This window comes from Catharus ustulatus, chromosome 3, assembly GCF_009819885.2.
Source record: "Catharus ustulatus isolate bCatUst1 chromosome 3, bCatUst1.pri.v2, whole genome shotgun sequence".
Taxonomy (NCBI): Eukaryota; Metazoa; Chordata; class Aves; order Passeriformes; family Turdidae; genus Catharus; species Catharus ustulatus.
In genome coordinates this window covers 62505894-62525334 of record NC_046223.1, presented here as the reverse complement: position 1 = coordinate 62525334, position 19441 = coordinate 62505894, and the positions used below count along the sequence as shown (strand labels likewise).

The 19441-nt window shown below is 37.2% G+C and overlaps 1 protein-coding gene across 1 annotated transcript in view; it reads left to right on the top strand.

Annotated features, from left to right (window-relative positions):
- The window catches only part of LAMA2 (laminin subunit alpha 2), a 290666-nt gene that overhangs the window by 172765 nt on the left and 98460 nt on the right, over positions 1-19441 (top strand). The window contains exons 22-30 of the mRNA XM_033055719.1: positions 258-394; positions 2829-3062; positions 6031-6174; positions 8531-8710; positions 9422-9610; positions 9705-9943; positions 14462-14579; positions 17679-17807; positions 18459-18583. Of these exons, the coding sequence (XP_032911610.1) occupies positions 258-394; positions 2829-3062; positions 6031-6174; positions 8531-8710; positions 9422-9610; positions 9705-9943; positions 14462-14579; positions 17679-17807; positions 18459-18583 (1495 nt within the window). The remainder of the gene's footprint in view (positions 1-257; positions 395-2828; positions 3063-6030; positions 6175-8530; positions 8711-9421; positions 9611-9704; positions 9944-14461; positions 14580-17678; positions 17808-18458; positions 18584-19441) is intronic.

Below are 19441 nucleotides of genomic sequence, written 5' to 3'. Positions count from 1 at the left end.
CTTCTGCAGTTGGTGCTTTTATTTTTCCCGTTCTGTTCTCATTGCAGCTTCTTCAAGCGCAGTTAACCTGTGTTTCACTGCTACTAGTTTTGGTTTCTCAAGGTTTTCCCTGCCTTGTCTGCCCCATCAAGTCCACAGATAACTGAGAGTTCACTGTACAGGAAAGGAATGATCCAATCCCTTTAGGGTCTGCTCTCCAGGTGTCACATAAAGGGATAACTTTTCCTCTGTTTTATTTTTTTCTGTCTCACGTGAAGCTTGTGAGTGTTCACGTTTTGGCAATAACTGTGATCCTGTTAGCGGACGCTGTATCTGCCCTCCCAATACTGTTGGAGAGATGTGTGACAAATGTGCACCAAATCACTGGGGCCATAACATTGTCAGTGGCTGCAAGGTGAGTGGATTTCTTTTTTCCCTATGTGCATTACCTCTTTCATGGTGATTTATAGCTGGAACACAGTTTTTTGGTTTGTAAATCATGGTTTGTCTCCATATTGCGAGTTTTGGTGCAAGACTGTGATGTAAATGTTTGCAATCTGTTACTGCATTACAGATCCTCTGTCTCAGGTATGCAACCTGTAACACAAAACACCCTGTTGATTCTGCTGTCACACTGAGTCAGTGTCCTGCTTGAGCCTGATTTTATTTTACTGTAACTGTGTTTAATGTGATTGAGGAGATTACCACAGTATTAAATTATGTGTGTAGTGTATATTTAAAGATAATCAGCAGTGCCTTTAGGGAAAAAATTTACTTCGGCCTTAATGGTGACACCACTGAGAATTTGTACTAAAGTTTGCTTGAGAAGGCTTCAGTTTGAGCATAAAAGACAGAAAGGAGAAAAAAAAAAGAAACATCCACCTTAGCTGTAAATTGCACTTTATGCCTGTGTTCTTAAAGGGGAAATAAACCTTATTATTAGTCTTTAAACCCTTCTTATTCCAAAATATCTCAAGAAAAGGGAGAAGAAATAGGAAAACAATGATGCAATTTCAAGGAGGCCATGAAAGCTGTTGTTAATGGCCTTGAGTTGAGGGGCACGATATTCGGTTAAGGTTAGGAACTGGTGACAGTGGACATTGTGCAGAGTTCAAAAGCCTTTGTCCTCCCTGCTGTACTCATTGATGATAAGGGATTTAATAGTACTGCTACAATTACTCCAGAAAACTATATCTTTTTGGAACATAGTCATACACCATTAATATTGGTTCTTAAAAGGCTGTTAGTTGTGTAACTTAGGCTACAAAGCAATTCACAAGAATTATTTCATTTTTGTATGTATAAAAAACTCCTGTGAAACCTCTGCAGTGCTGCTGTGATGTAGACTCTTGGCTTCTGAAACCAGCCTAATGAGGTTGAAGACCTCCTTTTGAGCTCTGGAGTATATTCTCTGATAGTCTTTGATGTGAGCACATTAGTATGACATTCCATGGCACCATCTAAATTAATGATGATCTATCAGCCCACATCTCTTTCAGTATGTTGCCACTAATTTCTGCAAAGTGAGATGTAAATCTCCTGCTTTGCAGTCTTTGTAGAAGATTTCCAGGGCTTTTGTAAGTCTGAGATAGAGAGCATTGTAAAAAACTGCATAAACCAAACACAGCATCTGATTGTAAATTAGGTTTTGATATTGCACACTAAGCTATTTCAGAGAACGGTGAACAGTTTGCTTTCTCAGCTTTGTGTTCAAGTGTATCTTGTAGAATTAAGTTCTTTCTGTCAGAAAGTTGGGGGTTTTTTAGGTTAGGTAGTCATCTTGCAGACTAATGTTTAACCAGTGGTTTCTCTGGCATTCAGTAAAGATTGCATCTGTATATTTCGTGTATATATATTCACCTTCTTTATAAATGATGTTTTCAGATCTGAGGAAAGGTGCTCTAAGTGGTCATGTAATAAACAGTTTTGCTTAGAAACTGAATCCACATTTTCTTCCTCTCCTTTTCAGCTTTGTGTCTGTAATTTTAGCAAGCCTATCCATGTCAGTTACTGTGGTAACCTGTACTTCTGTCACTGAGTTTTTTCTGTAAACTGAATTTATCCATATTATATTCTGGTCACACCAGTGATTACAGCCAATGTCCTGTATTAACTGTGCAGTGCTACCCCAGTAATAGCACTGAGGGATTCTTCTGCTCTTGGGAAGTCTGCAGTTTTCCCTGCTACTTTTGTATTCAGTATCTAGACACCCTGGAAAATCACCTATTTCTATCCTCACCTCTCTGTTCAAGTCTTATTCTGTGAGGAAGTTTGCTTCCAGATATATCACATGGCTAAATCACTATCCCTTACTGTGTAAATTACTGTCATCTAGGAGTCTTGTTTGTACAAAGAGGATAGTTACCTGTCTGATGGATGAGTAATAGACATTGAACTAGATTCCTCTGGGACCTCTGAACCGATTGCTCCTGAGCAGTTCCAATTTTAGGAAAGTGTTCTTTACATGCCTGTAGAGAATTTACATACAAAATACTTCTTAGAGAGTGCTTGTAGTTTCTGAGTTAATTTCATCCACAAAGCATTTTAATCTCCTTGACCGTTTTGGGTTCATTTGTTTACAATGCCTAAATTACCAGTGATAAGTAATATCTCTCGAAAAAATCCCACCAGTGTTGTAAATGTATTTAGTGCAAATGCTTGACCTATGTTGAATAAAAATAAATTACTGGATTTATAATTTAAATGTGTTAGTTTTAGACAGTGGGAATTCACTGCTGTATTTTATTTATAGATACTTAAAAGAGGTGAATTGCTTTTTGGTTGGGTTTTGGTTTTGGTTTTTTTTTTCAGAAGCACAATTGCAATTGCCTTGTTTCTCTCCTTTTCAGCCCTGTGAGTGCAGCCTCATCGGAGCCCTAAGTTCTCAGTGTGACTTAAATACAGGCTGTTGCTTCTGCCGCCCTGAATTCTCTGGGGAAAAATGCACGGAGTGCAGGTTGGGCTACTGGAATTATCCACATTGTGTCGCTTGTCAGTGCTTCCTGGCTGGGACAGATCCACAGAGCTGTGATGCAGAGGGGAAGTGCTCATGCATTGATCATTCTGGCCAATGCAGCTGCAAGGTAGGACAATGAACGTTGTAATCTGATCTTGTAACTGCTGAGAAGTTTATTCCAGATTTCATTGGCACTTGCCCTTACTTGTTCAAACAATATATGCTGAACAATCTCTGTGGTTTTCATAGTGCAATTGCTAACTGATGTGGGAGGAGTCCAACATAATGAAAGACTTTAGTGCTTATCATCTGCTTTTTCACATATTGACACTTGCCAGGATAGCATCCTTTTAGGAGGATCCATAACATCCTCTTTTTTCCCCAATTTTTTATTTCTTTCTGTTCTTACAGAGCTGTTGCCAGGTCATCCCCATAATATAATTCTTGTTCCAATTCTGGGCACAATAAAAGCAAACACATCAGTAATCACAGTATGCCACAGTGCTAATTCAAAGTACATTGACTTAGAGGGAGTCAATCTTCATCATTTCATGAGTTGAATTCACTGCAACGATATCTGCTCTGAGTAGGCTGCATCCAATTTGGATCACTAAAACAAAGACTTTTGGCATCATCATCATCCACAACATTCTTATTTGGAACTGTGCTTGGAAGAGCAGCACACTTAGGTTGTTTGAGAGTTGGCTGGATTGCTGGGCTTACTGAATTGATGTTTTGATATGCACTTGGTAGCCAACAAGCAGAGTATCCCAGAGCCATACCTTCATGAGTGACACAGATGACAGAATTCATGGTAAGAGCATTTGAAAATACTGCTGACTTGGAAGAGGTGAAGGTTGACATGCTGAACAGTAGAATTACTGTCTAGAGGGTTCTTGAAAAGCCTGATGGCTAGGCAAATATAAAGGTCAGTAATTGGAGTGGAATGACCTCAAGAATCAGTACACTTTGCGGGGAAGAAACCTGAGTGGCAATCCTGCTGGAAAACACAGTATAAGCCAACCATATACTCTCATGGTAAATAAGGCAAACTGCCCACTGATCTGGATGCAGTGAGCTCAGTGGCCACAGCTGCAAGGTAGGACATCACAAAGAGCATAGCAAGCAGGGAAAGGATTTATTTACTCAGTGCGCTACTCTTACTGTAGTCAGTACTGGTAAGGCTGCACTTGGAAGCCAGTTTTAGAACTTGATTCAAAAGTGTTGTTGAGAAATTTGAGAGGATCTGGAGAAGACTCTCACAGCAGATGATCTGTGGGGATATATGGGATATACTGAGAGAACTGGACTCTTAATCTGAGAAAGGAGGCTAACGAGAGGAAATGCAATTACAACCTACAGCCACTTTGAGGAGTAGTTGATGGAATCAAGGGTCCTTTCTGATGATGGCAGAAGATGTAACAAGGGATAACAGCTGCCAAAGGGAGCTTGGGAATTTTGGGTTGGACATTAGGAAAGAAAAAAAAGAATTATGCACCAGTGGTACACATTATCTAAAAACATGTAAAACATGTGATAAGCAGCAGCCCCTCTAACCATCTTGGTGCCCCATTTCTGGGTTAGGTCCAGCATGTCACAAAACCACAAAACTGGTCAGTTTGGAAGGGATCATTGGTGGTTATCTAGTCCAACTCCCCTGCTCAAGCAGGGTCCCCTCGACTTAGAGTTGTGTCCAGAATGCTGTCTGCAGAAAAGGAGACTCCACAACTTCTCTGAGTTGTCATTTTTCTTATAGCTCTTGTAAGCCCTAAGTAGAAAGAGTGGTCGTTCATGGCATTTTAAAATACAAGTGTTCCTTTGTTGACTCTTTTAAGGCTAATAATATAGTTGCTTCTATGTTTCTCTGGGAATGAACAATATATATTTATAAATATATATATTTAGGTAGTGATTAATGATAAGGAAGTGCAATTGACATGAAACAAAATTCAAAGCAAGTAAAAACCACCGTTTATGAGAGAAAATGGACAAATAATGCTGAATTAAGTTAGCATTTTCCCTTCCAGAATTTTAATCTAAGTTTAAATTTAAATCTCAGGTTGGTTAATCTTTTGTGTAACTTTTTTTGAAAAAGTTATACATTAAAGAAACTAGGTTTTCATAAAATGGTAATCATTCCCATTTAAACCTGCTGTTACAGCTGCAGAAATGAGCTCTCTAAGGCTCAGGACCCTCATTGTCAGCCCTGACAAAAAGCAGCAAAATACATTGTACATGCATTTGTTGATAGAATATGTGGAAATGAAGGTTAAATCCTGAGAGATAATGTTGGTTTCATGTATAAGCTTTGGAAAGTTTAATTTTATTTTTTTAGATTGGCTTCTTCACAGTAGTCTCAAGAGAACAAAAAAGGTGTGTGGGGAGAAAAAGCCAACCAGTGCTTTCATATTGGTGGGGTTTTTTCTTTTTAATACCTTGGTCTCAGTATGAAAATGGTTTTAAAAGGCTCTGCATAAATTATTGTATATCTACCCTATCTGGAATAGCTTTTTATTTGGACTAATTGAAAAATGAAAATAAAAGCATTGACATTACAACAGTGAGACATTTCAGCCTTGTTAATACTGTTCAATGATGTGGAAAACAATCATGAAGAAGGGAAAGCTTTTCTCTACAGAATTTCCATTAAAATACATTTCTCAGCAAGAACATTTAGTGCTGTACCTTAAATATCTGAACATGTCAATGCTAATTCCTATTAAACAGAAGGCTTGATTAACATGGGCAATTTCAGAGCAACTTATTTTTCTTATCTTATCAATCAGTTATAGAGCATGTCATGCCCAAAGTGCCATTTAATTTTTCTGTGCTTACAACTTTCAGTGTGAAGCCAGCCTCTATTGCTCAGAGCTACTCAGTGGATACAAATGCAAATGCCTTAATTACATTAATTACATATGTTTGCATACACACGTGATAAGAAGCTGGAGAGCTCCTTGAATATTTCCTAATGCTTATTATTATTTCTTGCTGCACCCTGTTATTATCATTACAGTAGGATTTTCTTTTTCTATTGCTACCTTGAAATAAAACTTGATTTTTTTTTTCTTTAAAAAATGCACTCTCTATTCCAGGTTAATGTGGAAGGTGTCCACTGTGACAGGTGCAAGTCTGGTACATTTGGTCTCTCTGCCAGAAACCCACTTGGCTGCAGCAGTTGCTATTGCTTTGGCCTGACTACACAGTGCAGCGAGGCAAGGGGGCTGATCCGCGTGTGGGTGAGTAGGAAACTGCTGAGCCATGTAATGCGATAATGTTGTTTCCTGCTGGCATCTTTTAGTCAGGCACTGAGAGGCAGCTAGAAAATGGCCAAACATTTAAGCAATCACTTTCCTCTTTGTGCTTTGAGGAGTGGTGAGAGCGATATGTTCCATTAGACAATCGGGGTCAAGACATTAAAAGGAAATAAATAGGTAAGAAAATGGGATAGCTGATGTCCAGCCAAAGTAAAGCTATTAAACCCCAAGAAAGGGCAAGCTAGTCATCTGGGGAAATTATGTGGTCTAATGCATTGCAACATAATCCCTGGTACGTGATACACAGTTTACCCAGGTGTATTCAAGGGTCACAGATGCTCGCTGTCCAGCATAAATTTCCCATAGTTCAGTTAATCTGTTTATTTTCCTTGTTGGTGTTTTTTTGTTGTTGTTGATTGTTGTTTTTTTTTTTTTTCTGGGATTTTCTTTTATTTTTAAAAAAGAGGTTATTGAAGCTATATTTAAATTCAAGCACAGAAAGGTATAATCCATCAGAGCAAACAAAGAGCTCTACACCTGTTTGTGGAAGAGGGCCTAGAGATCCATGCTGAACTGATAAATAAGGCAGACTGGATGTCTCCATTTATCTGCACAACAAGCACAAAACACACATTGAGGCTGCTGCCAGAGCTCCTCAGTTGCATTCTGGAGGAGAGATTTCTAATGGAAAATTATTAGATCTGTCCCCATGTACGGTCAGTCATATCTCTGCTCGAAAGAATGCCAATCACAGAAGGAATGTCTGCCTAATGCAAATCAGCCAAAGCCCCAGACTAGTCATGTACATGCATCAGTTAGATAAGGATACTTCAGGATGAAATCAAGTTAATCTCTCTTGCTTAATATAATATGGATAGCACTTATTCTCCCCTTCACTGTTCAGTCCTGTAACACCTCTTTCCCCTCCCAGTGGATGAAGTGATTCATTATGATCTGACCCAGTTTTTCTCATTATTTCAGTTTTTCCCATCATATGCTGCTAGACTGGAGATGAAAGGCTGTAGAAGGCTGACAAGTTATAAAATTTAATCAAGTTCTGTAACACCAACAGTTCTGGATAATTGTGCTTTGACCTTTGTGGCAGCACAAAGCAGAAAAAATTTAAACCTCCTGATTATTTTGTTTCTCTTGATTAATTTCCTTTTGCATTTATGCTCGTATCTAAAGAAGTGTATGTTCATGTCACATCTAGTATCATCTATTTCAGAATTGATACAGAACTGTAAAATAAACTGTGTTCTGCCAGGTGCTAGTGGCTATTTTGGATACTTCAAAGGTGATTCAAATTACATTGACCTTGTTTAAACAATCAAATCCTGTTTTATATGACAATAAGGCATAGCTGATGAATGATCTGAAATTTAAATGTGTTGACCCTTTTCTTGGTATCTAAAGTATTAAGCAGTAAAATACAGTTATGATACAAAATCAGTAAATCTCACTTAGGGCTGGCAAAGTTAGGAGTGTTTCCATGTCTGGTCAGTCCATAGATGCTGCTTTAAATGGAAAGACCAGAATACTGAGAGTGCAGTCCAGGGTTTGGTTGATTCCTCATTACCTGACTCACATCTCATGACTAGTTTGTTGATGATATAACTCTTACCTGCATTTGTTTTCTTTGTCTTTCTCACACTTTGGGAGAAAGCAATATTGATACCAGCCCTTTACATCTGTTCACACATTCCCTCAGATACTTCCATTGGCACAGAATTACTAAGACTCTTACTAGAGTTTTTGATCAAAATAAGGATTTCAATATAATGCTAATAAGTCCTTGTCAACCAGTCCAAGAAAATTACAGGCATATAGTGGCATCCTTGTATTTTTTTTTTTAATAAAACTGAATTTAGAGTTACAGAAACCTTCACTGAATCCTCACTCTGCAAATTGCCTGGAGAACATTTAGCTTGAATATTGCATAGAACTATCAAGGGATGGGGCACTGTGTTTTACAGCTCCCCGCTTCTTTGTAAGGTAAAATTTCTCACAATCTGAAAAAAAGAGGCCTGAGACTAAATTAGTACTATGTAAATCACTTCAGTAAAATTCATGGAATCACTTGCTGATTAAACTATTTTAACCAGTGCTGCTACATTCTTTGTTAACATGAGGACAAGGTGCAAAAGGCTCAAGGGGAAAGTCATTATTAGCACTGTTCATACCTGAAGGAGTAGCAAGACTGCTTTGTGACAAATTGCTCGTGATGTGAAATGAAATTACCTAGAAGTAATTTTTTAAAGAGCTAGAATTTAAAGATTAACACTTCATGGGAAAAAATAGAGTTAATTTTCTTCTTGATTTTTTCAAATGCGCATAGGTGACCTTGAAGCCAGAGCAAACAATTCTGCCACTGGTGGATGAAAACCTTCAGCGTAGCACTCTTTCAGGGATTGCATTCCAGCCTCCTGAAATAGTAGCAAATATAGAACAGGTGATGCAGGAACTTCGGTCAGAACCTGTTTACTGGAGACTTCCAGAACAGTTTGAGGGACGGAAGGTAAACCTAAAACTCCACTGGATACTGACATGGCTTCTTTTTTTCTTTTATTTTTATCTTATTTTATTATTTTTCAGTGCCTTTTCCCTCTCCCAATAAGCATGTCTTCTCGTAGTGGAAGGTACTTCTAAAGAAAGTAAATGCTATTCCATTATTAAAGATTATTTGCTCTGTTATTGTGGAAATTCATAAAGTAGCATGAACAATATTTTACATGTTAATATCTGTAAATATCTATGGTCTATTTTTCCACAGGATAAATTTTCTCATTTAAATCTTATTTGAAAAATTAAGCTGCAGAAATTTAATATAACACTCTTGCAATTTTTAGTTTCTCACATTTTTAAGCAAAAAATACCTCATGTTTGTAGATTACATGGGAGAAGATTATTGAAAAAAAGTCCTTTTGGCTGTTGTTATGCACCTCTGCGACAATTTACTTTGCACTTTTGTTATTTCTTGGTTTGGTGAAACACCGAGGCACATGTAAGGAAATAGATAACATACTACTTTTAGTGTAATATAACAAATTATTGATGAGTGTTTTTTGAACACAGACCTTGTCCCCAGATAGTTCCACAACTAAATATTACTATTTTCTACCACACATGCATTCATCAGGCTGTGCATAGGTGCAGTGCACATCTAGCTCCTTCCCAGGAATTTATTTTTAACTAACTGAAAATGAGATTTCTTTTTGTGCTTTGCTAGCTGACCGCTTATGGAGGGAAACTGAAATATGCCATCTACTTTGAAGCACGAGAAGAGACAGGTTTTACTACTTACTCCCCACAAGTCATCATAAGAGGTGGACCTCCCACAAATACGAGAATTATTGTCCGGCATATGGCTCCCCCTCTGATTGGCCAGCTGACAAGGCACGAGATAGACATGACAGAGGTAACCTTTCCATCTGCTTTTGTAGCCCAAAACTTAAGCACATGGTTCTTTTGAATATTGTCAATAATCTGTCTTTTGTGTTTCTGTCTTTCAGCATGAATGGGAATATTATGGTGATGACCAAAGAGGTAGAAACCCTGTATTCTGGGAATATTATCATGGTAACCCAGGTGTCAACAGGACAATGTCTCAGGCAGATTTTACCTGGAAACCTTATGGAGATGACTCAAGACCAAGTAGAACTGTATCCCGGGAAGAATTCATGAATGTGTTGTATGATGTTCATTACATTCTTATCAAGGCGACTCATGGCAATATCATGAGGCAGAGCAGGTAACTCTTTCATGCAGTGATCTGCAATAGGGCAGTAGGCAGATAACCTCACAGACTTCCCAACTAGTCTCAACAGAATTTGTATTCACAACACCATTTTGAGAAGAAAGAGCAGAAGGAATTTGTGTTTGGCATAGTAGAAGACACAGAAGAGGGAAGTTTTATGCAAGTGGAATCTCTATTTTCAGGATCTTAGAACAGAAAACATATGTAGGCACACACATTCTGAAACAAACCTAGTGTATTTTTTGATTAAAGTTCTACTTTATAAAAACATGATGCTGTAATGAAATATAAATGTTAGCACATGAAAGAATTTTCTTCTGAAAGTGGGAAATTAAATATATTAGAGTCAGATTCAACATTTTCTATTCAATATATTAATTAATTAGTATGATTAAGGAAATTAAGGTAACACTAAATTTTAAATGGACATCAGGCAGCAACATGACAGGAATAGTACAAAAATCTCTCCAATCTAAAGGTCAGCTGCAAGATTTACACTAAAAGTAGCAGTCGATTGAACTAACAAGGTACAACTGCTTAGTTATCAATTCTTCAATAAGGAGTCTGTTGTTTACAACATATCTCCAGGTGAACTTGATTAAGCAACAATATTCTTGTTGAGAAATGCTAATTCTCTATTTGCATGTATAAACAGATATGGACTGCACAGAGGAAAAAAAAACAACTTTATTTCCTCCCAACGCTAGTAAAGCCTGTCTTGTGAAGTTCTGGTTAATGGAATTGAAGAAAATAGTTATTAAAGTGCTCAGATGATATCAGTGACCATCATTGCAGGTTAGAAAATATGACGTGAGAGAAGATACAAACATATAGATATGTTTAGAAACTAGAAATTGCTTTAAGATGCTTAAAATGTTGTCACAGAGAAAAAGGAAAGAATGAGTTCTCTGTTACCATGGTGGGTAAGTCAAAAACAAAAATGAACTTAAACTTCAGCAGGAAAGAGTCACATTAGACATGAAACAAACTGCTGGGGGCAGAGAAGTTCTAGAACAGCTTACATAGACTATGGCATAAAGGTTTTAATAATTAATACTCAATATACTTTGCAATCAAAATATATTGGCAAGGGGATGGGAATAATCAGAGGTAAACTCCAAAGGTCTCCAGAAGTCCTTTTTATGATTCAGTCATAGAAATGATAAGCTAAACTTTTTTCTAGGTTTCTAAGGTACAAATAGGTCTTTAAGAGCCTTGTCTTTGTAGTCTGGAGGTGAATAGTAGGGGCAGATACCATGCAACTTCAAGCACTGTGTGATCAAAAACATAGTCATGGTTGCTGCTGTTGTTTCTCTTTAAAGTACATAATTTTCATGTAGCTTGCACTGACTAGATGCTAAATGTTAGTAACAGATGCCATAAGTGCTTACCATTGGTTTAATTTATTTTTGGCATAGTCCATTTAGGATATTGTATTACAAGCAAGGGGATTCCCAGGAAAACAGTTTTGAAGGTAACCCCAATGCAATGTGGAAAATTTGAGAAACATATTCGTGTTTCATGTCTGTTTCTTCCTTGCCTCTAAGCTGTAAAGATCTTAGTTCAGCTGAGGAGACAAAAACTGAGTACTATCTCAGCTAGAGCATCAAAATGAAAGTTATGACAGCAAAGCTGATTTTGTTCTGAGGTGTGTATGACTCCTGTGACTGCACTGCCCCACCATTTTATCAAGGCTACCCAGTAATGGGTCAATCAGAACAGGGGAGGACTTTGCAGTTCCAAGGCAGGTTTGCAAGGTGCCATTTAAAGAACCAGAATATATTTTTTGCAGCATGGCATTTCAGAATGTGACATTTTATAACAGCAGAGCTTAGCAAACAGTTCATCTGGTCTTTCTGGTAACTCTCCATCTGAAGTCATAACCTTGCATATAATTCTGTATTTGATTTTGGAGGCAGTTATGGTACAATGGATTTTTATGATCTGTCTAGTTACAAAGTTAACATTTAACAGGGCATCTATGACTTTAGGTAGAATGTAGCAGGAATACATTATTATTTTTTTCAAGCTAGCACCTTGAGTGATTTCAGTGGAAGTTTTGCATAAGACTAAAATATAAATCCCCAGAAATATTTTTAAAGGTTAGTGGAACATTACCTTGCACAAGAATTGAAGGCTTTTATTAAAAACAAGCTGAGACCCTCTAAAGAACAATATTTGTACTCAAATTTAAGCATATGTTTGAGCTAAGTGACTTACAATAAAACATTTGTTTAAAGAGTGTGTTCTGCTTTCCAAATAAGGTCCCTGTTCTAAACTAGTAAAGCTTCTCTTTCCGCTTGACTGTGCATAGTAGAAAAAGATATATTGAGCTAAGGAATCTGTGGATAGGAGGAGGAAAAAATGTATATGAAGTACTATTTTTTTAGGTTTTAATAGTGCTTTAATTTCAATTGCATAGTTTAAAAGCTGCAGGTAAGTGATAAACTACAGGAAAAACACTTTAAAATAAAGTCAAAGTAGCAGCAGCAATTGTGAACATAAAATAGCTTCATTCTAGTGTTAGCACTCTATTAGCTAAACAGTTTAGTAGCAATGCTAATGTTGTTTCTGCTTCCAAGCTGCAGCATTATTAGTGATTTAGAGGTTTCTGCTCAGAATCCCAACCCAAACATCTTTCTTCTGTATTGTTCATTTTGTGGTCCTCATTTTCACATTCAGCAGTCTAAATGGAAACACTGCTTTTATTAGATTTTGTTTTGCAACAGGGCTGTGATAATAAATTTCTTGAATTGAAGTATGCTTTCAATTTCACTGCAAATTATTTCAATATTCCCAACAGTGATCAGGTGGCAGTTGTTTGACTGCGGCCTAATAGCCAGTATCCAAAAATCAACCAAGCCTGACCTTCCTTAAGAGTAATGTTTTCACACAAACAATAGGTAGCTCTGTGGCCCTAGAGTGTATTGCTATCTAAATACAGCTTTATGATAGTAAACAGTTTTTCAACTGTGCCCTCACTCTCAAGAATGATGGAGAGGCAGATTTCATTTCCTTTTCCTATTAAATGTACAGAGATTTTAATGTAACTTTACATTGGCATATCAGGTCTGAATGGTTTTGCCCTCTTTATTTTCAGTGTTCTGTTTTGACCAGGCTCCGTTTGCTTGGGTTTTTGGGGTTTTTTTTGTCCAGTTTCCCTGCTCGACAGAACCCCTTTCTTCAGGTAATAAGAAGAGAGCACAGGGTTTAAATTACTAGATTACGTACTTTGGGGATTTTTATATTGACACAAGGTTATCAAGATATGTAGGCTTGGTCATGTAAACTCTGTCACAAAATTTTAATCTGGTTCAGTGCTGGGTATTTGCTTTTCCTCCATTCATCCTGATGTTGGCACCTGTATGCCAATAAGCAACCTCACCCAGTCCCTCAGGAATCAAGGTCTGGGAGAAGTTGAACAGGCTGGGAGCATGAGGAGGAGGTGAGCAGCTCTGTGAGTTCCTCTCCATTAGCACTGTGCTCAGACGCTGAATAGCCTCCACCCACATTATTGGCATTTATTCAGCCAGTTAGTCTGACAATCTTTGACATTTTATCTTAGGTTAGCATTATATTTGAAGTTTTAAAATTTACACTGTTCTGCACATATTGCTTCTCTGAGGCAATAGGTGTTCCAGGTCATAGCATTCATTTCAGCAAACTAACAAATCAAATCCCCAAAACAAAGAAGTAAACTTAAAGTGCAGCATTCTGATACATTAGCATTAAGTGTACTCCATCAGTTTTTATATTTGTTGCCTTTGTCCATGATGTACTCAACCCGATTTAACAGGTCAGCATTCATGCTGGGAGACAAGGATATTATTATTATTAATACAAATAAACAAATATTTGGAATGTTAAAATCTTGGAAATATATCCCTTTCTGATGTTTGCAGTTGCTTCTGTAGTAGTTCATGCTTGCTTTAAATCATTAGTTTATGTGTCTAAACAATCCTAAAGGAAAAAAAAAAAAAGAAATTATACCTGGCTACTGATCTTAACATTTCTACTCAAAAGGCAAATGTCCAGTGCCTTTGAAATCTGTTCTAGAGCTTGCTAGGATGCTTTAGTTGCTGAGGATAGATTTTATGTTATTTTTTAAATACTTGCCTCATTAAAAGCTCATTTAGTGGACAATTTTATTGCCATACCCCTGAGAGTCAATCTTTCTCAATTAGTCTCTCCAAAGGAAGAATCAGATATGAATTTTTGTATGTTAACTTTTGTTAGTTTGGCTGAAAAGAGATTAAAGAAAGAGATAGAATCAAGTTGGAGATTCAGTTAGTTATACTACTGCGTAGAACTAGAAGATGAGACCAGAGGTGGTGTTAACTTTGTAGTTTCTCGGGAGATGCAAAAAGCCAGTGTTGTTTGTCTACTGTAGATCAAGAATCCTACAAACAGCCAAATGAGACTGTTTCTTCCCATGCCAGCAGACTGTGAAGTACCTGGATTTGAATTAGTGCTGGGCTAATCTCATTAGAGGTGTTTGTTCCTTGTTTCCAGGATTTCTGAGATCTCATTGGAAGTTGCTGAAGGTGGCCCTGTGTCCAGGATGGCTCCTCAGGCTTACTTGATAGAGAAATGTGACTGCCCTTTGGGTTATTCTGGTCTGTCCTGTGAGGTACTGTACTAACCTAACTCCCAGGAAAAGTCTTTGTATCTTCTCTGGTCCATTCACTGGCAAGGTGTGAATAGTAATTGAGTGTGAATTCATTTAATTGGCAGCAACTTTCCCTTAATTTAATTACTTATTTTCTCTCGCAGGTATTTCTCTCACAGGGAATTTCAGTCCTTTTTTTAATTGCTGTAGGCAAATATGCCACTGAAACAATGGCAATGACTCAAATACTTAGAATACAGGAAAGTGAGCTTTACTGGGACAGCATCACTGAAGCTGAATTGTGTGACTGATGCTAACAGATCGAGTCTTTTTGAACATATAGGGATATAATACTCTTGCAATTGTAAAATATTAATTCAACACCAGGAGAAAAGTGTTGGTCAATTAAGTGACCTGTTTGCTCCTTATACATGCACTATATTTTATTTATTTTTACTTATAATTTCGTGCTGAAGATTGCATCTTTCAAAAATACCCAAGTGTTCTAGAGCATCAACTGACTTGTATGCTTTTGTAAAATGGATTTCATTATACATTGACTGCAGAATAGAAGTAAATATTTCTGACTGTCAGTGCTCTTGATGATGAGGCTGCCAATCTTTCTGTGTGTAGGATACCCTGTTTTCATTTTTCATCAGCACAAACAGTTCTAAATTCACTGGTTGCAATTGTTAGGTGGAGGTAGCCAGGAACAACACCTTGAGTATTGTGCAAATGCCTCAAACATCATAAGTGGGATCTTGTAAGGGTTTCCCCCAAACTACCTGTGGGAGAAAAATTGAAGTAAATGAAGGGAAAGATAACTTGTTATCTGTGAGAACTCTGATCCCTTTGGATTTTATACATGATTGTCTTATGCAGCAAATAAGTCAACAGAAACAGTAAGTTCATAGGAAAGGTGTGCAAGAAAGTGAAAAAAGCAATTTTCTTTGCACACTATTTCAATAAGAGAATACACATGAACTTGTGTAAATACATAAGAAAATAATGGACTCCAACATCTGCTTGGAAGTACAGATTTTTTTTTTAATTACTATAACAAATTGAATTTTGAAGAAAAATATATGATAATGTCATTACAACTTTTTGGTTTTTTAATTCAGCCCCTCCAGGGGTTCAATAAATGTCTCGATTGCAACCTTCATACTTCGTTCTTAATTGTGTGATCTTCACATACTCTAACTTAGTTTATTTTTAGTGTGCTCAGTGAGGGTTATGGTGTGTTCTGTGAAGGTTTATTTAATTTTAACAGGAAAAAAATCTGACACTCTGGCATTTTTTAAGCAGGTGTTAACAGGATGTGTCTGTGCCATGCTTTATCCATACAATAGAATTGTGAAGACTATAGTGCCCAGCAGTTTTTACTAGAATTGATGTTTATATCCCCCCTCCATTTTTTCTTTCTTTTTTTTCCACATCTAGTTGTAGGCTGCAGAAACAGTGGTAAGAATTTTCCTAATGGCTGCTTCTGAAAACCTTCAAAACTAGCAATTAAAAATATAGTCTTTTTATCTTTTGTCTGTGTTTTATTTCATCTCAGAAATGCTTTGACCAAAATAGATGTCTATTAGATGAGATATTAGATTAGATATGGCATATAAGAAAAGAAAACCCAGATATTCGTTTTATTCAAGCATGTACCATGTATTTATAATCTGATTCTGACGTTGTTCAGAACTTGTAAAGCTGTGTTTTGTACCTTGTTTGGACAAGTACACTTGTGGGAATAGAGAGGGAGGGGGAAAATGATATTTTAGTAAGAAACAGAATTACTTTTATTTGAGATTATTTATCTGGGTTAGAATTCTTCACAAACCATGAAAAAGAATGATAGACTGTTTCTATGCTTCAGGGAACTTAATGTGGTCTAAGTCAAAATAGAATGGGAAAAGCAGAAATTAGTTAAGATTAATTTCTTTGTGATTCTAAAGAAAATAATTGTGTTTATGCTTTTTCCATAACTTGACTTCTGGAGGTTTTGGCAATGATTATAAAACTGTCAGAGTGGTGGTATATGAATAAATGTAGCATGTCAGCTAATGCTTCACTGAAGAATCCTGCTTTTGGTCACAAAAATTGCTTACTCCAGATTTTCTTCTGTTTTATTCTGCATCTATTTTATTGCTGTGTGAAAAGTGTGCCACTCATATTTTTTCTGAAAAGCAGAAAATGTGGTCATCAGTAGGAAGTGACCTCGTCAACCAGCCTTCACAGGCTCCTGGCACCACTAGGTGGTGGGATTTATACGTGGGACAAGTGACTTCTCTGTAGGCGCTTACTCCTAATGGTTTCAAATGTCAGAATGTTCCTGTTTGTGTTTTTATGCTGCCATAGCTATGTGCTTTCTCTGAGCTGTGTAAGGGCTTTCTCAGAGCTGTGTAAGAAGCCTGAAATAAAGATCAAGTGTTTGATTTTGCATGTGTCAGCTTTGCTAGCAATTTTTGGGTTATTCTTGGAATTTTATTGCCAAGCTGCAGTAGAGGAGACTTAGTGATGGATAAACTTGCTTTGGGGCTGATATTCTCAAGACATGGAAAACCTTTAAGTTTTGAATTCTGTACTTTTATGGTCTTTAAATTATATAGCTATAAATAATGCAGCCATGCAGCCATTTTCTTGTTTATTATTCGGCTTTTGCTTGTTATCCATCAGGTAGTGTGTAGGCAGATACTAGCTTGTTGAACCTGAAAAACATAGCAGGGATGAAGGAAACAAACTCATCATGCTTGCTCTCCACAGTCCACATAAAAAAAATTATTTCAGAAACAAACTGTTTTCTTAAGTACTGAAAGGAATGATGCTTGATGCACAGTGAGAACAGAAAGGTGTTCTGCATCTGAATGAAAGATCTCTCAAGCTGTAGTATAAAAGCCTGATGCCAGTGGAGTGCTCCAGGGATTTTTCAGCCATGTTTCCAATTAGGGCTGGCTCTTGTTATCTGTAAAGTACTGTATATTGTTTGTAACACAGCTGGAAACCTGTCAGATTCTTTTCACAACTTGTAAAAACTGATGATTGGAAAGATGAGCTTGCAATGCTCCCCATACACAGTCCACGCTGTAATGATCTGTTTTCTTCTGCATCTTTTTTTTATTGCAGTCATGCTCTCCAGGATTTTATAGACTTCCATCTGCGGGAAGGACACCTGCTCAGTCCTTAGGCACCTGTGTTGTATGTCAGTGTCATGGACACAGCACCATGTGTGACTCTGAAACATCAATTTGTCAGGTATTACACTTCACACTTTTGCACCAAGTCAATCTTAATGTAAAATTCTTAAGTTGCACTACTACTCTAAAAAAGCAGAGGATTATATTTTAATATAATTTTTCCTACATAGCTTAAGTGTCAAAATTCAGGGAGAGTCATAAAAGCAAATTTTTGAAGTTTTCTGTTGTGATTCTCTGGAGTTCAGATTGTGTGGTGCTTTTTCACCCCTGAATTGCTACTATTTGTGTAAAAAGAAAAACTAGACACCTGCAAAACAAAGAAATGTACCATGTACCATGTGTTATACAGTAAACACAATTCTGGTCTTACAGGCAGTAATTCACATTAGTGACCTGGTACAGTAGGACTGAATTTTAATTATTGCTCCTTCTCCAATGGCTGGAACAAAGGAGGGAAAAAAGGGTGAATGGGATAAGAAATTCTGTAGGATACATCTGGGTAGCTACAGACCGGTATTCTTTCTCCTTTCAAACCTGTATATTACTCAGCAGGCATTTGATAGAAGCTTAAAGCAAGCATTCCCACAGAGAATCATATCAGGGAAATTGTACCGAAATAAGTTTGAATCCCTAAGGCTGGGAACAGAATGTTGTCTACTTACCTGTAATTTTCAAAATAGAGCTTTCATTCTGTCTCCTTCCTTGGCAGGATTGTCAGCACAATACTGCTGGTCACCACTGTGAGAGATGTGCACCGGGATTTTATGGCATTGTCCAAGGCTCTCCGGATGACTGTCAGCCTTGTGCTTGTCCTCTGTCCATTTCTAGTAACAAGTAAGTCAGCAAACTCATGGCAGAGTTGCCTTTCCAGCAAGCCAGAGTTTCCTACTGGGCTCCCTGTGTCCTTTTTCGGATGGCTGGCTGCAGATGAACTGCCTCGTGGAAGCTATACTAAAAAATTCTTATCTACTTTTGCTAATTGATATTGCTTTAAAAGTCAGAAATTGCTCCCTTGCTAATTTGTGATGAATAAATTAATAAGTGCTAGAAAATGCAATACTCAAGATAATGAGTGTGTTAGAAAGGTATTCTCATAAATGGGGCTACAGCCGAGCGCAAGTACAATGTAGCCACAAGGGAGCTGCAAAAAGTCTTCTATATTATGTTGGTATAAATGTGCTACAGTGCCTTTCTTGCTACACTGTTGAATTTATTGATTCCTTATTTAATGTTACATGAGTTTTAGGCAATTTGTGAAAGATAGAATAATTTTAAAGCATTATAGTTATTGCAGCATAAATTTTATTGATTGCTTTATGCTAATGGGCCTTTCCATGATGCTTCTGCATGTGTTCCCAACAGATGATACTTTAGACCTGAGATTTGTTTGTTGTTTTCCTGAGAAACTCTTAATGATATTTGGCAGCGTACCGTAGTGGTGCTCTGAACAAGTTTGTGTTTCTTGATTGTGCTTTTGGAAAGCTGAAATTGTTCTGTAAAACCATTTTTCTTTGCTTTGTCTGGCCTTTAGGATGTTTTACTGAGGATTTTAGTCAACATAGCTCAGAATTTAGGGGAGTTCTTTTTGTTCTTACTTCATTTTATCATTTTGGATTGGTCATGGGTTTATTTTGAAGGAGGAAAGTTCTTTCTCAAACATTATTAGATAAAGACATCATGATCTTTCATCTG